A 20,213-nucleotide genomic window follows, 5' to 3' on the forward strand; every position below is an offset into this window, starting at 1 on the left:
ACAGTCCAAAGTATGTAAGGCTTGTTCTCCTTGGTGAGAATGAGGCCTTGGAAAGAATGTGGGTAAAACTATGGATTGGTTCAAGTGGAATTCCGTAACTACCTTGGGAAGGAATTTGGGATGTGTACGGAGAACCACTCTGTCATGTAGGAACTTCGTATAGGGTGCGTACGTGACAAGTGCTTGTAACTCACTAACCCTTCTAGCTGATGTAATGGCTATGAGGAAGATAGTCTTCCATGTGAGAAATTTAAGATCACAAGAATCTATGGGTTCGAAAGGAGAACGCATTAGTCTTGTTAAAACCAAGTTCAGGTCCCATTCTGTGACTGGAGGACGAATTGGTGGTTTAAGCTGAGTTAAACCTCTCATAAATCTGACAAGAGGTTGTGTGGAGATAGGTGCATCTCCCATCTTGTTATGGTAAGCTGAGATTGCACTTAAATGTACTCTTACCGATGAAGTCTGGAGACCAGATTCTGAAAGATGGTACAAGTAGTCTAGCAGAACAGTAGTGGAGCAAGTGAAAGGATCAATATTCTTTTGTCTGCACCACAAAGTGAATCTCTTCCATTTGGAAGAGTAATTCTTTCGTGTGGAAGGTTTACGTGAAGCTATAAGCACTTGAGATACATTGGTTGAAAGATTGAGTGGTTGTAAAAATCAAGCTTTCAACATCCATGCCATCAGGGATAGGGATTGAAGGTTGGGAAGGCGCAACCGACCCTGATCCTGAGTTATGAGAGTGGGAGCTATTCCCAGACGAATGGGATCCCTGACTGAGAGGTCTAGGAGTGTGGGAAACCATACTTGTCGAGGCCAATATAGGGCTATGAGTATCATCGTCTCCCTGTCCTGTTGTAGCTTCACTAGAGTTTTGGTTATGAGCGGTATTGGAGGATACGCGTATAGAAGGGCCTGAGTTCCAAGGGCGAGCAAAGGCGTCCTTGGCTGGCTGGTTCTTCTGTTTGTGTAGAGAACAGAATTTGTCCACTTTGTGATTCAGATGTGATGCAAAGAGGTCTATTGTCGGTTGTCCCCAACGTTGGAATATCCTGGTCGCTACTGAGGGATCCAGGGCCCGCTCGTGTGGTTGGAACAGACGACTGAGTCGATCTGCCACTACATTGTGTATGCCTGCCAGATAAGTGACCCGGAGAAACATTGAGTGGTTCGGGGCCCAGCCCCAAATCTGTGCAGCTTCTTGACAAAGGAGATACGAGCCCATACTTCCTTGTTTGTTGATGAACCACATGGCTACTGTATTGTCCATTTGGATGAGACAGTCTTGTGTGAAAGGCAGTCCATGAACGCATGCAACACAATGTATAGCTCGAAGTTCCAGGAAATTGATTTGAAATGTTGCTTCGAGTTTTGTCCAAGTCCCCTGGGTTTGGAGAGTGTCTGTGTGAGCTCCCCAACCCAAGGTGGATGCATCTGTAGATAACGTTATCTGTGGGACTGGTTGTTGGAAGGGTAGGCCCTTGTGCAAATTGTCCTTGTTTACCCACCAGAGTAGAGAAGAACGTAGCTGTGGGTTACTTGAATTGGAGAATGCAGCGGTTGAATGGCTTGGATCCATTGTGATCGTAATGTCCATTAGGTTACTTTCATGGCGAGCCTTGCCATAGGAGTGACATGAACCGTGGCAGCCATGTGGCCTAGTTAGGTTAGAAACTGATGAGCTGTTTCCTTGAGCGAATGGAGTTTGCCAACAGGGATAATATTTCTGCTCGATCCTCGGGTAGAAAGGCTCTTGATAGGATAGTGTTCAAGTTTGCACCTATGAATTGAAGTAGGTGAGATGGAATAAGGTGGGATTTTTGATAATTGATGAGAAAACCCATGGAGTGAAGTAGGGAAATTGTTCGATTGAGAGAGGTAAGAGCTCCCTCTTGAGTGACTCCTGATGAGCCAGTCGTCTAGATATGGAAAGACAATCACACTTTGCGTGCGTAAATGTGCTGCTATTACTGCCAGACATTTGGTGAATACTCTGGGAGCAGAGGCAAGTCCGAATGGCAGTGCTCTGTATTGGAAATGTTGATGACCCACCATGAAGTGCAGATACTTGCGATGAGGAGGGAATATTGGAATGTGAGCATAAACGTCTTGAAGGTCCAGAGAACAAAGCCAGTCTCCTGTTTGAAGAAGTGGAAGCATGGTGCCTAGAGAAACCATCCTGAACTTTTCTTTTTTCAGAAATTTGTTGAGATTTCTGAGGTCTAGGATGGGACATAGGCCTCCGGTTTCTTTGGAATGAGGAAATAACGTGAATAGAATCCTCTTCCTTTCCGAGACCTGGGTACCAGCTCTACAGCCCAGGCTCTCAGAAGGGTGGATAATTCTATTTGTAGTTGAAGCATGTGATTTTCGCTGAGATGAGAGTGACTCTGTGGAAAATCTTGGGGCATTGAAATGAAATTGAGTTGATATCCTCTGTGTATTATTGATAGGACCCATTGGTCCGAGGTTATTGATGTCCAATTGTTGTAAAACTTGGATATTCTGCCTCCTACTGGTAGTCCTGGCTAAGGATTTGAGTAAAGGCTTAGTTCTCTGGATGTAACTTCAAAATCCGGTAGCAGGTCCTGTTTGAGGAGCTGGTTGGGGCCTAGCTGCTCTCTGTTGCCGTGGTTGTGGTCTTTGCTGGGTTCTGGAAAGCCTGGGTCTGGATGCAGGAGAGTAATATCTCCGTTGTCTGTAGAAAGGCCGTCTGGTGTCTCTCCGTGGAGGTCTACGGCCAGATATGTTTGGAGGAATCATGTGGGAGGGAGGATAGCTGTCGTAAAGTCTCTGAGTGCTCTTTTAATTGAGACACAGCATCCTGTACCTTGGATCCAAATAAGTTGTCTCCCAGGCAAGGGAGATCCACTAGTTTATCCTGCACCTCTGGCCTTAGATCTGAGGCTTTGAGCCAGGCCCACCTCCTGGCACTGATGCAGCCACTCTTGAAGCCGTCTCATAGCCGTCGTAGGCAGCTCGGACTTCATGCTTACCGGCGTCTAAACCTTTGTTTATGATAGCCTGTGCAGCCTCTTGGTATTGTGTAGGAAGGGATGGAACAAACTCCTATTTGTTTCCAGAGATTTCTCTGGTACTGGGTCATATATAGGTGGGTATGATGAAATTCTGGAGTTTAGCACTGCACCTTGAAAAACTTACGGCCCAGTTGATCCAGGAATCTATTGTCTTTACCTGGGGGTGTAGATGAGTGGACTCTTGTTCTTCTAGATTTCTTTTGTGTCGATTCTACAACCACTGAGTGATGGGGAAGTTGTGTCTTTTGATAACCGGGTGTGGATTGTACAAGATAAGTAGTATCCACCCTTTTATTTACTGCAGGAACAGTGCAGGGATGTTCCCAGAGGCGTTGTTGTAGTTGCAATAGAACATCATGGATAGGAATTGCAACAGTTTGTTTAGGTGGGTCGACAAACTGGAGTACCTTCAAAGTTTGTTGTCTGGCGTCCTGCTCTGCTTGTAATTTGAAAGGGATGGAATCTGCCATCTCTTGTACAAAAGTAGGAAAAGAAAAATCCTCCGGAGGGGACTGTTTCCTGGTATGAGGTGGTGATGGGTCAGACAAACGCCTCTGAGGAGGCATCTGATTCAGTGTCAGACCAAGTGTCAGTCTGGAGTTTGATGATGAGTAGGTGTAGTCCTATGAGGAGGAGGAACACCAGAGGGTCCTGGCAAAGGGTCAAGTGGAGTGTCTTCTACATCCTCTTCTACAGGATTAGATGGCAAGGAGGCTAGCAAATCTTGGTATTGCTTGGTAAGGATACCATGCAGTGCTGCTTCTGCAGAACTTGGAACCTCAGGGAGATAAGGCGCTGTTAGTGATTTAGTCGATGTCTTTTGTCTCGATACCGATGCTTTTTTAGGAGGAGGTAAGGTGGGTGCCGTAGTGTAAACAGATATCAGCTGTGGAATCGACGAAACAGTCGACATCAATGTGGATAAAAAGGAGAACATTGATTGCGGGAGTAGTCATCGAGGGTATCGATGGAACCGAAGTTATTGGCATCGAGAGAATTTCCGATGATGCCAATGGCATCGAGAGAGGCATCGACATGGATGTTAATGGTATCGATGACGTAAGCGGAGAAGGCATCGGCATCGGGGTGCTCACCGGCATCGGCGCGGTCGCCGGAACTTGTGCCTGTAAGGCTTCCATCACTACTTGCTTGATGAGGACAATTATGTCTTGCGTAGTCGGTGGTAATAGCGATGTCGATGTAGGCGTCGATATTGATGCATTCAACGGTGGCACCGTGGGCGCGAATGTTAGTGGCACATTGCCATCTTTATGCCGCTTTGCAGTCGGTTCTCCCGGGGGAGGGGGGGGGAGCGACGGTGATGCCGAGGATCGACGATGTCGATGCTTGTGCTTAGGCCTTGGTTCTGTGACTGACCTTGTCGATGACGTCGATGGGGCTGGCGATCATCCATCTCCAGATCCTTCTGGGTGACTTTTTTAAGAAGGAGTTTCTTTGTGACTCCTGTTGGAGATGATTTTGTCGAAGTAGAAGGTGAGGGAACTAATTGAAGATGGAAAAGATGTGTCATCTTTTCCTGTCGAAGTTTCCTACCTTCCGGGGTCATCTCCTGACACTTTTGGCATGATGAAATATCATGCTTTTCACCCAAACAGATCACACATTCAAGATGTGGGTCTGTTACTGACATGGTCTGATTACAGACCAGGCATTTTTTAAAACCCGAAGCCATGTCACTATCGACGGCCATCGATGAAAAATTTTGTGAGAAAAACAATTAATGTGAAAGCGCAAAAACGCTATTAGTTTTGTCACCGTCTGGTGACAAAAGGGAAGTGAGACCCCAAAATGGGAAAAATGAGAAAAATAATTGACTTTTCAAGTCAGAATTGTGAGTGAACTCACAGGGCTCCTATCTCCGCGATGCTCACAGCAGCGCGGAAAAACGAAGACTGGAGTGAGACCCCTGTGGCAGAGAATATCATGGCATGCTGGGCATGCTCAGTGGCCTCAAGAGTGCCAGTCAAAAGTTTCTAGAAACTTTGACAGAAGTTTTTCCCGCGATAGGGCTCCATCAGTGACGTCACCCATATGTGAGGACTAGCATCCTGCTTGTCCTGGGATAACCCTTGCTGTAGTTACACAATGTTAGGTTCTATCTTAGGAGTTACCACCCAGGAAAAATCTAGGTTGTCAGTGGATAATGCATTGAAATTGTCGGCTCAGTGTGCTGGTGGCGATCAAAAATGCAAACAGAATGTTAGGAATTAAGAAGGGAATGGCAAATAAAACAATAGATGTCATAATGCCTCTGTATCGCTCCGTGGTGAGACCGCATCTTGAACACTGTGTGCAGTTCTGGTTGCTGCATCTCAAAAAAAAGATATAGTTGCACTGGAGAAAGTGCAGAGAAGGGTGACCAAAATGATAAGTGGCATGGCCCTATGAGGTAAGGCTAAGGAAGTTAGGGCTGTTCAGTTTGGAGACAAGATGACTGAAGGGGGGGATATGGTAGAGGTCTACAAAATCATGAAAGGACCTGAACAAGTTAAACTAAATTGGTGATTTACTCTCTCAGATAATAGAAGGACTAGGAGGCACTCCATGAAGTCAGCAAGTAGCTCATATAAAACAAATCAAAGAAAATTCTTTCACTCAGCGCATAGTTAAGCTCAAATTCATTGCCAGAGGATGTGGATGTAAGGGTTTAAAAATGGTTTGGATAAGTTCCTAAAGGAAAAATCCATCAACTGCTATTAAATAAACAATAGTAGCTTGAGATTTAATGTTTGGGTACTTGCCAGGTTCTTATGGCCTGGATTGGCCACTGTTGGAAACAGGATACTGGGCTTGATGGACCCTTGGTCTGAACCAGTATGGCAATTATGTTCTTAAAGTAAGGTTTATTTATTTTTAAACAAACTTAGTCTATAAGCCAGTACACTTTTTTTTTACTCAGAGCCAAGAATCATATCAACTGTAAACAGCTACTTTATGCCTCCAACAGAATTTCCACAAAAACAATTACTTAAAAAGTTAAAGTTCTTACTCACTTGTTGAAGGAAAATAGGAAGTTGCTGTCTCATTTGATCTTGGAGCTGAGGGTTTCCAGCAAACAACGGGTTATTTAGCATCATCTGCTGGTTAAAGGTCAAAACAAAAGTTAGTAGCCTGGTTTAACATTCTTCCTGTTTTTGAAATGTACAGTTGAATAATTTAATACTCAGGCTTTTTCCTCCCATTTTTCATCAGCAGAAATAGAAAATATTCTTTTGCCCTTATCTTTCACCTCTAATTTTTTCCAGGTTCCACAAACTTGGAAGTGCACCTCAGCACATTGCAGCTCATACCTTAATGATCAAAATTTGTTTCCTGAAAACAAAGGCAAATATTCACCAAAGTTGACAAAATGCATTCTAAGGGAGATAGTTTTACATTTAGCTGACCAATCAATGTTAGCGTTTTGCTGGATGATACCTGTATAGTAAGGTTCTTTATGCATGGAATTTGACTCCTTCATGCTATGGATCGAAATTGGCTCAAGACTGCAGTGTGTGAGCACTTTGTTGGGGCCGCTGTTAAATGTAGTTGAGGCAGCATGTCACCTACTAGTTATAGCACCAAATTCCAAGACAGAAACTAGAAAAGCTAATTCAACTCCCAGCAGCACCACCAAGTTTTCATACTAACTGAAAAAGGTCCACAGGCATGGAAATTGAACTAGTCTGCCAGCCCAAGGGATGGCACCCTCTACAAGGCTTAAATACATAGGCAAGACAGGGCTAGAAAGCTTACCACTGCCCATGCTTTATCTTGCTCTGTGGATAAACAAAATTCCAGTTTCCAGTGGCTAGTCTACAATATTTACTAGTACTAAACTTATAAAGATACATTTATAATGAATGTTAAAAATAGGTTTTACAATTAGTACCTCCACAAAATATTTTGCTTTTTTTTTTTTACCTGTGCAGCAAGATCAGGGTTTTGGCTTAGGGACTGCATCATGCTCCTCATGTATGGTGCAGACAGCATGTTCTGCATAAGCTGTGGGTTTTCTGTGATCTGTTGCAGCAAACTCTGCATACCCGGGGTATTAAACATGCCAGCTTTAAAGAAAAAGAAAAAATATAAATATTTGGGAGATAAAGCAAGATCAAAGACAAAGGCATATAAAAATTCATCTCTACTTATGTTGTAGTACAAAACAAAACAAAGACATAAAAATGAAAAAAATGAAAGTGAACACGAGTGATGCTTGCCATTTCAGACGCTGTATAATCTGGGAAGTTGTTTTACATATCTGGCACAGCTTTGTTAGGATGAGTAGACTCTTACAAGTTGCGGAGAGAAGCAGAATGCTGTACCCAAAATAGCTGTCTTGGTGTACTGCCAAAGTGCCATTTTTCTTTAGATTTGCATGCTCTCAATAATACTCAGCTGGTTAGATTGAAGCCAATGAAATAATTTAAGTAATTAATTGAAAGGCAAAGGAAGGATGTGTATGTATCTCTCAGATTCCACAGACTTAACATTAAAAACTTACAGCTCACTTTTGCACAGAAATGTCTTTACATTAATTGGTAAAGCAGAATTGCTTACCTGTAACAGGTTTTCTCCGAGGACAGCAGGATGCTAGTCCTCACACGTGTGACATCAGATGGAGCCCTGACAGAAAAGTGAAATCAAAGTTTCTAGAACTTTGACCTGCCATACTGGATATGGCCGGCATGCCCTATACCACATGTCCACGAGGGGTCCCTCTTCAGTCTTATAACATAGAATTATATATGAATCAACAAGAGGAGAAATCCAACTCCATGGAGTGGCGGGCGGGTTTTGTGAGGAATAATATCCTGCTGTCCTCTGAAAATACCTGTTACAGATAAGCAACTCTGCTTTCTCAGAGGACAAGCAGGTTGGTAGTCCTCCACAATGGTGAATCCCTAGCTACAGGCTGCTACCCAACATAAAAGGGGATCAACAAATATCTAAACAAGGTGCCAAAGAGCACAAGGGTGCGGTTGGTAAGAGGGGGGAAACAGCCTGAACCCAAACAACGGGCCCCTAGGAGGGAGAGAGTTGGGTTCTACACCTCAAACAGATTCCAAAGGACAGAATGGCCAAACCTATTGCAGCGGCCATTTCTATCCAAGCAATAGTGAGATGTGAATGAGGGGAGGGAACTCAACATTGCAACCTTGCGGATCTCCATGAGAACTACTCGCAAGTGGCCCACCGACACTGCCATGGCTCGGTCAGAATGAGCCTTGACAAGACCCCCAAGATGCAGTCCCGCCTGGGCATAACAGAAGGAGATGCAATCTGCTAGCCAATTCGATAGTGTCTGTTTGGCAATGGCAATGCTCAACTTATTCCTACCAAAAGAAACAAAGTTGGGTGGACTGTATATGGGCTTCTGTCTGCTACACCTAGTTGTCGTTTTGGATCAGCACAACTTTGTTGGACAGCTGATCTCTGAAAAACCACAGCACATACCTGATCACCCAGAGCTCCAGGAAATTAATTTGGCAATAGCTTTCCTGGGCAGACCAGAGATCCTGGGTGCTGAACTTATCTACATGAGTTCCCCATCCCAGAGTGGACACATCAGTGTTTGGGACAATTTGGGTAGGATGACTTCGGAATGAGATCCTCTATTCCAGGTTTGAAAATACCCGCCACCAAGACAAAGAGTCCCAGAGGGGCGAGATGACTTGTATGCAATCCTGGAGGTTCTGCATGGCCTGGCGCTACAATGACCTCAAGGTCCACTGGGCCCTGCGCATGTGTAATCGTGCCAAGGCAGTAACATGGATGGTTGCGGCCACATGGCCCAACAACCTCAACATGTACCATGCTGATACCTACTGGCTCTGCTGACTCTGTCAATGGTCAAAGTGAAAGCCCTTAGGGGGAGCGACAGGGCCTGGAGGCTGTGATGTCACAACCTGCCTCAATCTTGCATGAGATCTGGGGAAGTCTCCAGACTTATCTCCGGATGGACAATTCACATAAGAATGGAAATCAGACCTGTCTCAGCCAATAAGGGGCTATGAGGATCATAGTTCCCTTGTCCACTAAGGAAACCGGAGGATAAGTGTACAGAAGACCTTTGCCCCAGTATTGGGCAAGGGCGTCTGAGGCTGGTTTGGGCTCGACCTTTCAAGCACAAAGAGTTGTTCCATCTTATCGAGCCGACCCCTTTGGGGTCATTTGGGCTTATTTGCAGCAACCCCAGATGTCATGCAATGCTCCTAGACAGAGGACACATTCATCATGGGTGTCCATGATGGACATAGTGCTCAGGCACAGAGGGCATTGCTTGAAACCAGACACGGCCATGACGGGTGAAATAAATGGAAAGCAAGATGAAAATATATGGCAGCGGGCGTTGAAGGCCGGGAAGCACAGAGGTCACGTCGCCACAGGGAACTGACTGCAAAAGGAAACTTACAGATAAGACAAAAACTCTGAATAGAAACACACAGGGAGGACCGAGTGGGACCCGGTGTCTATCGCAGGCAAAAAATATTGCAAAAAAAAAAAAAATGGAAAACAGTTTTCCAAACTGGCCAAGAAGTTTGAAAGTGAGCTCACCAACTTCAATGCCGCAGTTCCACGGAAAAAGAGAGACTGAAGAAGGACCCCGTGTAGACGAGTGGTGTAGGGCATGCTGGGCATGCCCAGTATGGCAAAAGTCCTAGAAACTGACAAGTTTTCCATGTCGGGGAAGCCATCAGTTGATGTCATCCATGTGCGAGGACTATCATACTGCTTGGCCTCAGAGAAAAACAACTTGTTTGATTTTCTCTTATGTTTACACAAATGTAAATTTTGGGGTCAATTTTTAAAGTTTGCCTAGCTAACTTTCAAAGTTAGCTGGATAAATGATTGTGAAAATATTTTCCCTATTCACTGGCTACATCTATCTGCCCAAATTCACAGGATAAACTGATTTATCCTGTCTGGAAAAAGACCAATCTGGATGAGTTCTTGAACAAGTTTTCAACTTAGCCGGTCAGCTTGCATTTTCAGGACTAACCAGCTAAATTTAGTTGGACAACTCTAGTAATCAAAATAACTAACCTAAATTCAGCCAGAGAAAGTTTGGCTGGCTACATTTAGGAGAATTTTTAGGTGCGAACCTAGATTTCAAGAAAAAATAGTATACTGAAAAAAACAAATAGGGTCTCAATATGTCAAATTCCTTCACGAGATATTACAACTATTCAGGAGTAAAAGGAATTTTAGCTTGCCTATGTCAAGTCCTGTTGTATTAGTTCTCTACATTATTCTGGAGATAAGACAAAGGATGCTTCCTCCTTTAGGGCTGAAACCTAGCAAGAATATATCAAGGTATGCTTAGAAGTTCTCTCTCATCAAGCTTTTGACACCCAATAACTAGGCTTTCTGCCACATTTTCTTCATCTCTGATTGCAACTCTTGGTACAGCAAAATTGCAACCTATAATAGGTGTTTACTATAGACAGAAGGACAATTCAGTCAAATAAGTGGGGTGATGTCAGACAGTGCCAATGTGGAACGTGCTCTCAACTCAGAAAAACAGGTTCAAAGGCACAATGTGAAGAATTTAAAGTAAAACAAAAAGCAGAGCCACAGCTTAATGGACAGTCGAAACATGCAGTGACAAAAAAAAAAAAATTGAAAAAGCAAAGTTACTCACCTGTAATAGGTGTGCTCCCTAGATAGAATAAAGACAAGTGAGCCTGACTTCAGTGCCAGGAAAAATAGTGGAAACTATTCTCAAGATCAAAATCGTAGCGCATATAGAAAGACATGGTTTAATGGAACACAGTCAACATGGATTTACCAGGGAAGTCTTGCCTAACAAATCTGCTTCATTTTTTTGAAGGGGTTAATAAACATGTGGATAATGGTGAACAGGTAGATGTAGTGTATTTGGATTTTCAGAAGGCGTTTGACAAAGTCCCTCATGAGAGGCTTCTAAGAAAACTAGAAAGTCATGGGATAGGAGGAGATGTCCTTTCGTGGATTACAAACTGGTTAAAAGACAGGAAACAGAGAGTAGGATTAAATGGACAATTTTCTCAGTGGAAAAGGGTAAACAGTGGAGTGCCTCAGGGATCTGTACTTGGACCGGTGCTTTTCAATATATATATAAATGATCTGGAAAGGAATACGATGAGTGAGGTTATCAAATTTGTGGATGATACAAAATTATTCAGAGTAGTTAAATCACAAGCGGATTGTGGTACATTACGGGAGGACCTTGCAAGACTGGAAGATTGGGCATCCAAATGGCAGATGAAATTTAATGTGGAGAAGTGCAAGTTGTTGCATATAGGGAAAAATAACTCTTGCTGCTGTAGTTACACGACGTTAGGTTCCATATTAGGAGCTACCACCCAGGAAAAAGATCTAGGCATCATAGTGATAATACTTTAAAATCGTCTGCTCAGTGTGCTGCAGCAGTCAAAAAAGCAAACAGAATGTTAGGAATTATTAGGAAGGGAATGGTTAAAACGGAAAAATGTCATAATGCCTCTATATCGCTCCATGGTGAGACCGCACCTTGAATTCTGTGTACAATTCTGGTCGCCGCCTCTCAAAAAGATATAGTTGCGATGGAGAAGGAACAGAGAAGGGCGACCAAAATGATAAAGGGGACGGAACAGCTCCCCTGTGAGAAAAAGCTGAAGAGGTTAGGGCTGTTCAGCTTGGAGAAGAGATGGCCGAGGGAGGATATGATAGAGGTCTTTAAGATCATGAGAGGTAGGTCTTGAACGAGTAGATGTGAATTGGTTATTTACACTTTTGAATAATAGAAGGACTAGGGGGGGCATTCCATGAAGTTAGCAAGTAGCACATTTAAGACTAATCGGAGAAAATTATTTTTCACTCAACGTACAATAAAGCTCTGGAATGTGTTGCCAGAGGAGGTGGTTAGTGCAGTCAGTGCAGCTGGGTTCAAAAAAGGTTTGAATAAGTTATTGGAGAAGACAGCCAAGTCCGGTCGGAAGAACAGTGGTGAGCTACCCAGTACCTGATTGACTGACGCTAGCTGCGCCGGAGGAGGGAGGAGCCGAGTAAGGACGCCCATAAAACCAGCGTTCCTAGGCGCACCACTGCTGTCGGCGCGCGTGGCTTTGTTCGGCTTCGTTTGGGCAAGAGAGGTCGTGAGAAAATATTACTTTGACTTTTCTTCTGATTAATTGGCTGTCGCAGAAGCATCAATAGATTGCATTGGATTGGTGAGACGAGCAACTTTCTGTTTGTTTGAAAATTCAAAGTTGATTATGCCTCCTAAACGGAAGGGGAAGGTCAGGGTATTTCCTGCCCTACCCCCCATGTTATCTACACAACAGGAAATTGTCCGTTTCTTGAACCTTCCTGCACTTAATCCAACGGCTAAGGATACCGCTGAATCGGGCCAATTGGGAGGAAGGCCCGAATCCTTGGAGGAGGCTTCGTTGAGCCCTAATCTTGGTTTACCACCAGAGTGGAGAGAAGCCGAAGGAACTGGGGGAAGTCCCTCAACTCAGCAGTCGGTCCCTGATTTGCAAACATCAATTGATGAGTTAAGGGGAGAAAGAATTGATGGGAGCATAATAGAAGAACTGAGGGCAAAGACAACTCAGGAAACTGAGTTAGGAAAAGAAGATCAAGCGACAGCAAGTGGGGAAACCCCAGTGAATTTGACAACTGTGGTTACACTGGAGTTATTATGGGACATGATGGCAGCTATGACGTCTAATATAAAAAGTCTGGAGAAAAAGATGGACTCTACATTAGGTTCCAATTCTCAGGAAATAAAGAAGATTCAAGGTGTATTAGATAATTCAGAAACTAGAATTAAGAATTTAGAGGAAATGGGAAAAAAGAATCTAGAATTTCAGGTTGCAGTTGTGAAAGACAGGGATTTTCTTTCTAAACGAATAGAAGCTTTTGAAAACAATATTAAACGGCTAAACCTTCTGTTTCTTGATTTTCCCCGAATAGCAGGTGAAGTTCCTATGGAAACTTTATTAAAGTTTCTAAAAGACGTATTAGAAATCACGGATACTGAATTACCTGCTATTAGTTATTGTTATTTTTTACCCAAAAAGAATCCCAATGCGATAGAAGAAACTCCCTTTTCAAGGAAATCTTACGAATTTCTTAGAAAGCACAAATAATTTGATAATTGATAGGGGAATCTTATTGGTTTCCTTTAAGAATTTATTAGACCTGAACAAGGTAATGAAAAAATATTTTAGTAAATATCCCATTTCTTACTATGAGTCTCCAGTAAAAATATTTCCTGATTTATCAATAACCACACAATTAAGGAGAAGGGAATTTCTAAAATCTCGTCAAGAAATTATTACTTTAGGGTATCAGTTTAAATTGAATTATCCATGTAAATGTATAATTTCTAAACAAGATATTTACATCTTTTTCATGCCAGATGATTTAAAATCATTTATAGAACAAAGAAAAATGCCTGAAGTGTCCCCTATACCCAGTGAATAAAATAAGAGGATGCAGGAATTTTCAATGCAAATTTCTTTAGAAGTGTTTTCTAGATAATACTCCCTTTGTTTCATTTGCTTCTGGTTTATTATGAGATGAATAGAAATGTTTCCTTTGATTTCATTGTAAATGATAATTTGATTGAAGAAAAATGTTATGTTAAATTACAAGTGAATTTGAAATGGTGTAATTACTTGTATTTTTAAGTTGAAAATCAATAAATATATAATGTGGAAAAAAAAGGTTATTGGAGAAGAAGTCTATTAATTTATTTATCAAGTTTACTTAGGGAATAGCCACTGCTATTAATTGCATCAGTAGCATGGGATCTTCTTAGTGTTTGAGTAATTGCCAGGTTCTTGTGGCCTGGTTTGGCTTCTGTTGGAAACAGGATGCTGGGTTGATGGACCCTTGGTCTGACCCAGCATGGCAATTTCTTATGTTCTTATGTACAAGTGGGTGACTGGGCCAGGATGGAAAAGCACTCTTGAAAGCTCAGAAGAATGGAGGCTTTTCTGAGCATACATGGACTTTCCCATGCAACCACCCACCAAGCATGTCTCCTCAGTCTTTATAGCTAGCTATTCAACTTTAAATTGAGGTGGGAGGGATTGTGTTGTCAATTTATCCTGCAATCTATGGAGAACACATGTTGCATGCGAGTAACCTAGCTTTCTCTGTGGACAAGCAAGATAAACAGCCACATAACTGGGTACTCCCAATCTGAGGGTTGCATTTGAAAAATTTATCTGAGTCTTGTAATTATGGTTTGAGGCTGGAGGACAGAGTTGAAGAGATTAATTAAGCAAGCTTTTAAGAACTGACAAACTGCTTTCCTAAAAGGAAGCATTCTCTAGGCAGTAACAAGCTGTAAAGGTATTTATGGAAATCCAAGTAGCAGCCTTGCAGATATCTTCTATGGAAGTGGAACAATTATAGACCAATGAGCCCTAGCCTCTACAGTGAGGAGGGTGGGATTATGTGGCTCAATTGTCCTGCTGTCTACAGAGAACACATTTGTCTTCTCTATGGACAAGCAGGACTGAATTCAACCACATAAAGCAGAACTGCTTATCTGTAACAGATGTTCTCAGGACAGCAGGATGTTAGTCCACCCACATGGATGACATCAGATGGAGCCCCAATGCGGAAAACATATCAAAATTTCTAAAACTTTGACTAGGCACACTGAGCATGCCACATTCATGTGGAGTCCCCTCTCCAGGCTTGTATCATAGAATTATAATTAAAACAAACAGGAGAAATCCAACTCCATGCGGTGGTGAGCAGGTTTCGTGAGGACTAACATCCTGCTGTCCTCTGAGAACACATGGTATAGGTAAGCAATTACACTTTCTCTGAGGACTAGCAGGCGGTAGTCCTCGCACATGGGTGAATCCCTAGCTACAGGCTGCTCCCCAACACAAAAAAGATCACAACACTGCTGTTAGTAACAGAGAGGGGAGACAACCTGAACCCAAACGGGACCTAGGCAGGGAGAGTTGGATTCTACATCTCAAACAGGTTCTGAAGGACAGACTGGCTGAACCTACTGTTGCGTCAGCCATCCCCTATCCAGACAGTAATGAGATATGAATGTGTGAAGAGAACTCCACATCGTTGCCTTGCAGATCTCCACGGGAACTGCTCGCAAGTGGGCCACCGATGCTGCCATGGCTGACAGAATGATACTTGACATGACCCCCAAAATGCAATCCCGCTGGGCATAACAGGAGGAGATGCAATCTGCTAGCCAATTGGATAGTGTCTGTTTGGAAATGGCAACGCCCAACCAATTCTTGTTAAAAGAAAAAGTTGGGTGGACTGTCTATGGGTTTCTATCTGCTCCAGATAGAAGGCTAAAGATCATTTGCAGTCCACACTGTGCAGAGCTCATTCGCCCTGGTGCAAATGGGGCCTGGGAAAGAGTACTGGAAGGACTATTTACTGATTAAGATGAAAATTCATCATCACCTTAAGCAGCAACTTAGAGTGAGAACGCAAGACCACCCTATCATGATAAAACTTAGCATAAAGTGGATAAGTAACTAAGGCTTAAGGCTTGCTGACCTAGCACACTGAAGTGACCGCCACCAAAAATATAGCCTTCCCGGTCAGGTACTTCAGGTCACAATTGCGCAGTGGCTCAAAAGTAGCTTTCATCATCTGAGCTAACATCACATTGAGGTCCCAAGACAGGAGGCTTAAGGGGAGACTTCAATTGAAGCAGGCCCTGTATGAAGCGTACAACTATAGACTGTACCAAGATAGGTAAATCATATTCACCTTGGTAATATGCACCAACTGCACTGAGATGAACTCTAACGGAGTTGGTCTTAAGCCAGACTCAGATAGGTGTAGGAGTCAAGCAGTTTGTGGGGCAGGAGAACGGATCTAGGGCCTTCTGCTCATACCACATGGAAAACCTCCTCCACTTCAGTCCATAGGACTTTCTAGAAGCCACCGGACTCTAGAGACATCCTCTGAAAGATCAAGCGGCTGCAGGATTAACCTATCAACATGCAGGCTGTGAGCCACAGGGCCTGAAGGTTGAGATGCCAGCCAGCATGATGCATGAGATCTGGGGAAGTCCACAGACTGATCGGTTTCCTGATGGACAACTCCTATAGGAGTGGAAACCAGACCTGTCTTGGCCAATAAGGGGCTATGAGGATCATAGTCCCCCCTGTCCTTGCGAAGCTACAAGAGAGTCTTTGCCACTAAGGGAATCTGAGGAAACGCATACAGATCTTTTCCCCAATGATGGGTGAGGGCATCTGAGACTAGTTTGCCATCTGACCTATACAGGGAGCAGAACAGAAGCACCTTCCTGTTGCAGGTGGACGTGAACAAATCTACGATCGGGCTCCCCCAGAGGTGGAATATCCGATTTGCTACCCTCTGGTCTAGGGACCACTCTTGGGGTTCTGAAGGCTCGACTTAGCCTGTCTGCTACCATGTTATCCATTCCGGCCAGGTACATGGCCCGGAGCACCATCCCGTGAGACAGGGCCCATGACTAGATCTGGACTGCTTCCTGACACAGGAGGTACGATCCCATGCCTCCCTGCTTGTTAACATACCACAAAGCTACTTGGCTTTCTGTGTAGATCAGGACAACTTTGTTGGACAGCTGATTTCTGAAAGTTCATAGCATGTAACTGATTGCACGAAGCTCCAGGAAGCTAATTTAAGAAGAGCATTCCTGAGCGGACCAGAGACCCTGAGTACTGTGCCCATCTACATGAGCTCCCTACCCCAGGGTGGATACATCTGTGGTTAGCTTGCTGGGCAGACTGGATGGGCCATTTGGTCTTCTTCTGCCGTCATTTCTATGTTTCTATATTAGGACAATTTGGGTAGGGGGACTTCGAAACAAGATCCCCAAATCCAAATTTTCAAGTACCTGCCACCAGGACAACGAGTCCCGGAGAGATGGAGTGACTCGGATACAATCCTGGATGCTCTCCGTGGCTTGCCGCTACTGTGACCTCAGGGGCAATTGGGCTCTGCCCATGTGTAAACATGCCAAGGGAGTAACGTGGATGGTTACGACCATATGGCCCAACCACCTCAACATGTGCCAGGTTGATACCTGCTCGCACTGTTTGTTATCTGTTGTGATGGTCATCAAGGTGACGGCCCTCTGGCAAGGTCTGAGCAGTGACTAGCAGGGCTCCTATGAAGTCCAATTGAAGTGCCAGGCTGAGATGGGACTTTTGTGGTTCAGAATGAACCCTAGTGACGCCAACACCAGGATGGTCAAGCACATGGACCTGTTGGCTCCTGCCTGAGATGTGCTCTTGATCACCCAATTGTCCTTATATGGAAAAACATGCACACCCAGCCTATGGAGGTGCACCGCCACCACAGCCAGGCATTTTGTGAAGACCCGTGGGGCTGATACAAGCCCAAATGGCAACATCCGGTACTAGAAGTGCTGTTTTCCCATGACAAATTGGAGATGCTGCCTGTGACTGGGGAAGATCTTGATATGTGTATGCATCCTTTAGGTGAAGGAAGCATAGCCAGTCCCCTTCTTTGCAGAAGTTGAATCAAGATGCCCATGGAAACAAACAATCTTGAACTTTTCTTTTCTTAGAAACTTGCTCAAGGCTCTTAGGTCTACAATGGGATGGAGTCCTCCTGCTCTCTTTGGAATCAGAAATACCTGGAGTAGAATCATGTACCCTTTGCCCTGGCTGTACAGGCTCAACTGCTTTGTTTGTTAAAAGGGAGGAGAGCTCCGCTAGTAGTACCTCTTGATGCGCTACCATCCCCTAAAACAGACAAGGAGGGCAATTTGATGGGACACCCAATAGGTTAAAATTGGTACCCGACGATGGACAGAACCCACTGGTCTGAGTTATACTGGGCCACTGGTTCGCAAAGAACTGCAGCCTTCCCCCGGAGGGGTCCTTCATCCCAGGTACAGCCAACTGGTGTACACGCCCTAAGACCCAATCAAAACCCTGTCCTAGGAGTTGACTGAGTTGCCAGCTGGGGCTTGGGGGCTCTTTGCTGCCTAGGACAGCCACAAGAGCCCTGATGGGCGTTGTTGGGAGCAAGGCAGCGGAAGATACCGTGTTTCCCCGAAAATAAGACATCCCCCAAAAATAAGACCTAGTAGAGATTTTGCCGAATTCTTAAATATAAGACCTCCCCCGAAAGTAAGGCATCCCTTGTAAACAGGGGTGGATTGACCTATCGGGGGATCGGGCCTCCCCCGGTGGGCCGGTCAATCCTGTGACGTCATTTAAAAAAAATTTTTTTTTTTAAAATAAAGTTTCCAAAGTATTAGGGGCAGACACGAGCAGTGGTATCCCGAGGGGAGCCGATGCGCCCGGGCACAAGGAGGCTCATGCAGCCGCTGAGCCTACTTGCCCGAAGAAAAAGATCGCGTTCAAACGCGTTGATGCTCTTCCTCCTTCCTGCCCGTGCGGCCCGGAAGTAAACGCTGCCGCAGCCGCACGGGCAGGAAGGAGAAAGAGCATCAGCGCGTGCAGAAGAGGAGCCGCCGCGGGCTGCTGCAAATCCCAAGTCGCAGCAGCCCAAGAGGAAGAGGCCCGGTAGCAGGGCCGAGGAAGAGGCCCGAGAAGTTCAGGGCCGCTGCAGAGCCCATCCTGCGGCGAACCGCGAAGAGGAGGCCCAGAGGTGAGAGAGAGGCTGCGGGTCTGTAGAGGGTGTGTGCGTGCGTGTATGAGGAGTTGAGAGATTGTGTGTGGGAATGAGGATCTGAATGTTTGCAGAGGCAGCATGTGAGAGCCTCTGTGTGTGTGAGAGAGACAGCGTGTGACTGTGAGAGCCTATGCTTGAGCAAGACAGCATGTGGGAGTGAGAGAGAGCCTGTGTGTGTGAGCGTCAGACAGCATGTGCCAGTGAGAGACTGTGTGTGTGAGAGAGAGAAATGCATGTGAGAATGAGAACCTGACTGTGTGTTTGAGGGAAGAAGACGGAGAGAAAAGAAATACGGAAGAAAAAAGGACAATATAAAAGGAATTGGCAAAAAAATAAGAAAGGGAAGGTGGGAAAAAAAAAAGCCTGTGACCAACAGATTAGAAAACTAACATCAGCCAGCAAAGGTAAAAAAAAAAAATTACTTTTTAGTGATTGGCACATGTAATCTTTGGGAATGTGCAAGAATAGCACTTTCTCTATGCGGATCTCACAATGTACGAGATCAGCATGGAGAAAGTGGAAGCCCACGGGGCCTGCACAGAGGAGGCAGCAGAATGGGCTTCAGTGTCAGTAGCAGCAATCGGCGCCTCCCCAATAGCCATGTGGCAGCAGTGACAGTGGCATCAAGATTACTGACATCTGGGGATGGTGGCAGTACCAGTCGGGGGACCCCTTCCAAGCAGTGTGCAGAGGTTCAAAAGCAGCAGAGTCAGCCCAAGCTGACTACCATGAATGCTGCACACTCCTACCTCTCTTTGACAGCACACTGATGAGGAGGCATGGCTGACGCAGGGGCAGCCAGCAGCTCAACAGTATTAGACATCCCCTGAAAATAAGGCCTAGTGCATCTTTGGTAGCAAAAATTAATATAAGACACTGTCTTATTTTCGGGGAAACAGGGTAGTACTTACTTTGGCAAAAAAGACTTCCTTGACCATGGTCTCTCTGGTCTCCTAAAAGAGGAGGATAGGTCTGGAGTACTGGCAGAGAGCTGATGGAGGGTATTATGGTGATTCTGAAGTTGGGCCACAACATCCGTCACCTTATCTTCGAAGATATTCTCTCCAGTACATGGCACATCTGAGTCGTTCCTGTACCTCTGTTTGGAGATTCAAGGCCCGCAGCCTTACCATTCTAATGGTGCCAGATCCCACTGCAGAGATACTTGATGCAGTCTCAGACACATCGGAGGTTGCACATACCTGGTATTATCCGCACTCCAGGCCCTTATGCAATGGCGACATAAGGGTGTCCTACTGCTGCTGAGGCAGCTGCTCAGTCATCTCCTGCTCCTGTTTCCAGATGAGAAGTCCATTACCTGCTATTAAGTTGGCTTAGAAAATAGCCACTGCTATTACTAGCAAAAGTAACATGGAAGAGACTTAGTTTTTGGGTACTTGCCAGATTCTTATGGCCTGGATTGGCCAATGTTGGAAACAGGATGCTGGGCTTGATGGACCCTTGGTCTGACCCAATATGACATGCTCTTATGCGAGTACTGGCTCATGTAGAGTTGATAGGCAGCAATGCAGGCAATGA

At 44.7% G+C, this 20,213-nt stretch overlaps 1 protein-coding gene across 2 annotated transcripts in view; it reads right to left on the bottom strand.

Moving 5' to 3' along the window:
- Window positions 1-20,213, bottom strand: part of UBQLN1 (ubiquilin 1) — a 240,663-nt gene that overhangs the window by 48,387 nt on the left and 172,063 nt on the right. Inside the window, exons 7-8 of one of the 2 annotated variants that reach the window (XM_029616806.1) lie at window positions 6,966-7,108; window positions 6,056-6,142 (exon numbers count right to left, since the gene is read on the bottom strand). In XM_029616806.1, the coding sequence (XP_029472666.1) occupies window positions 6,056-6,142; window positions 6,966-7,108 (230 nt within the window). The remainder of the gene's footprint in view (window positions 1-6,055; window positions 6,143-6,965; window positions 7,109-20,213) is intronic. The other variant, XM_029616814.1, reaches the window with a different exon arrangement.

This window comes from Rhinatrema bivittatum, chromosome 1, assembly GCF_901001135.1.
Source record: "Rhinatrema bivittatum chromosome 1, aRhiBiv1.1, whole genome shotgun sequence".
Lineage (NCBI taxonomy): Eukaryota > Metazoa > Chordata > Amphibia > Gymnophiona > Rhinatrematidae > Rhinatrema > Rhinatrema bivittatum.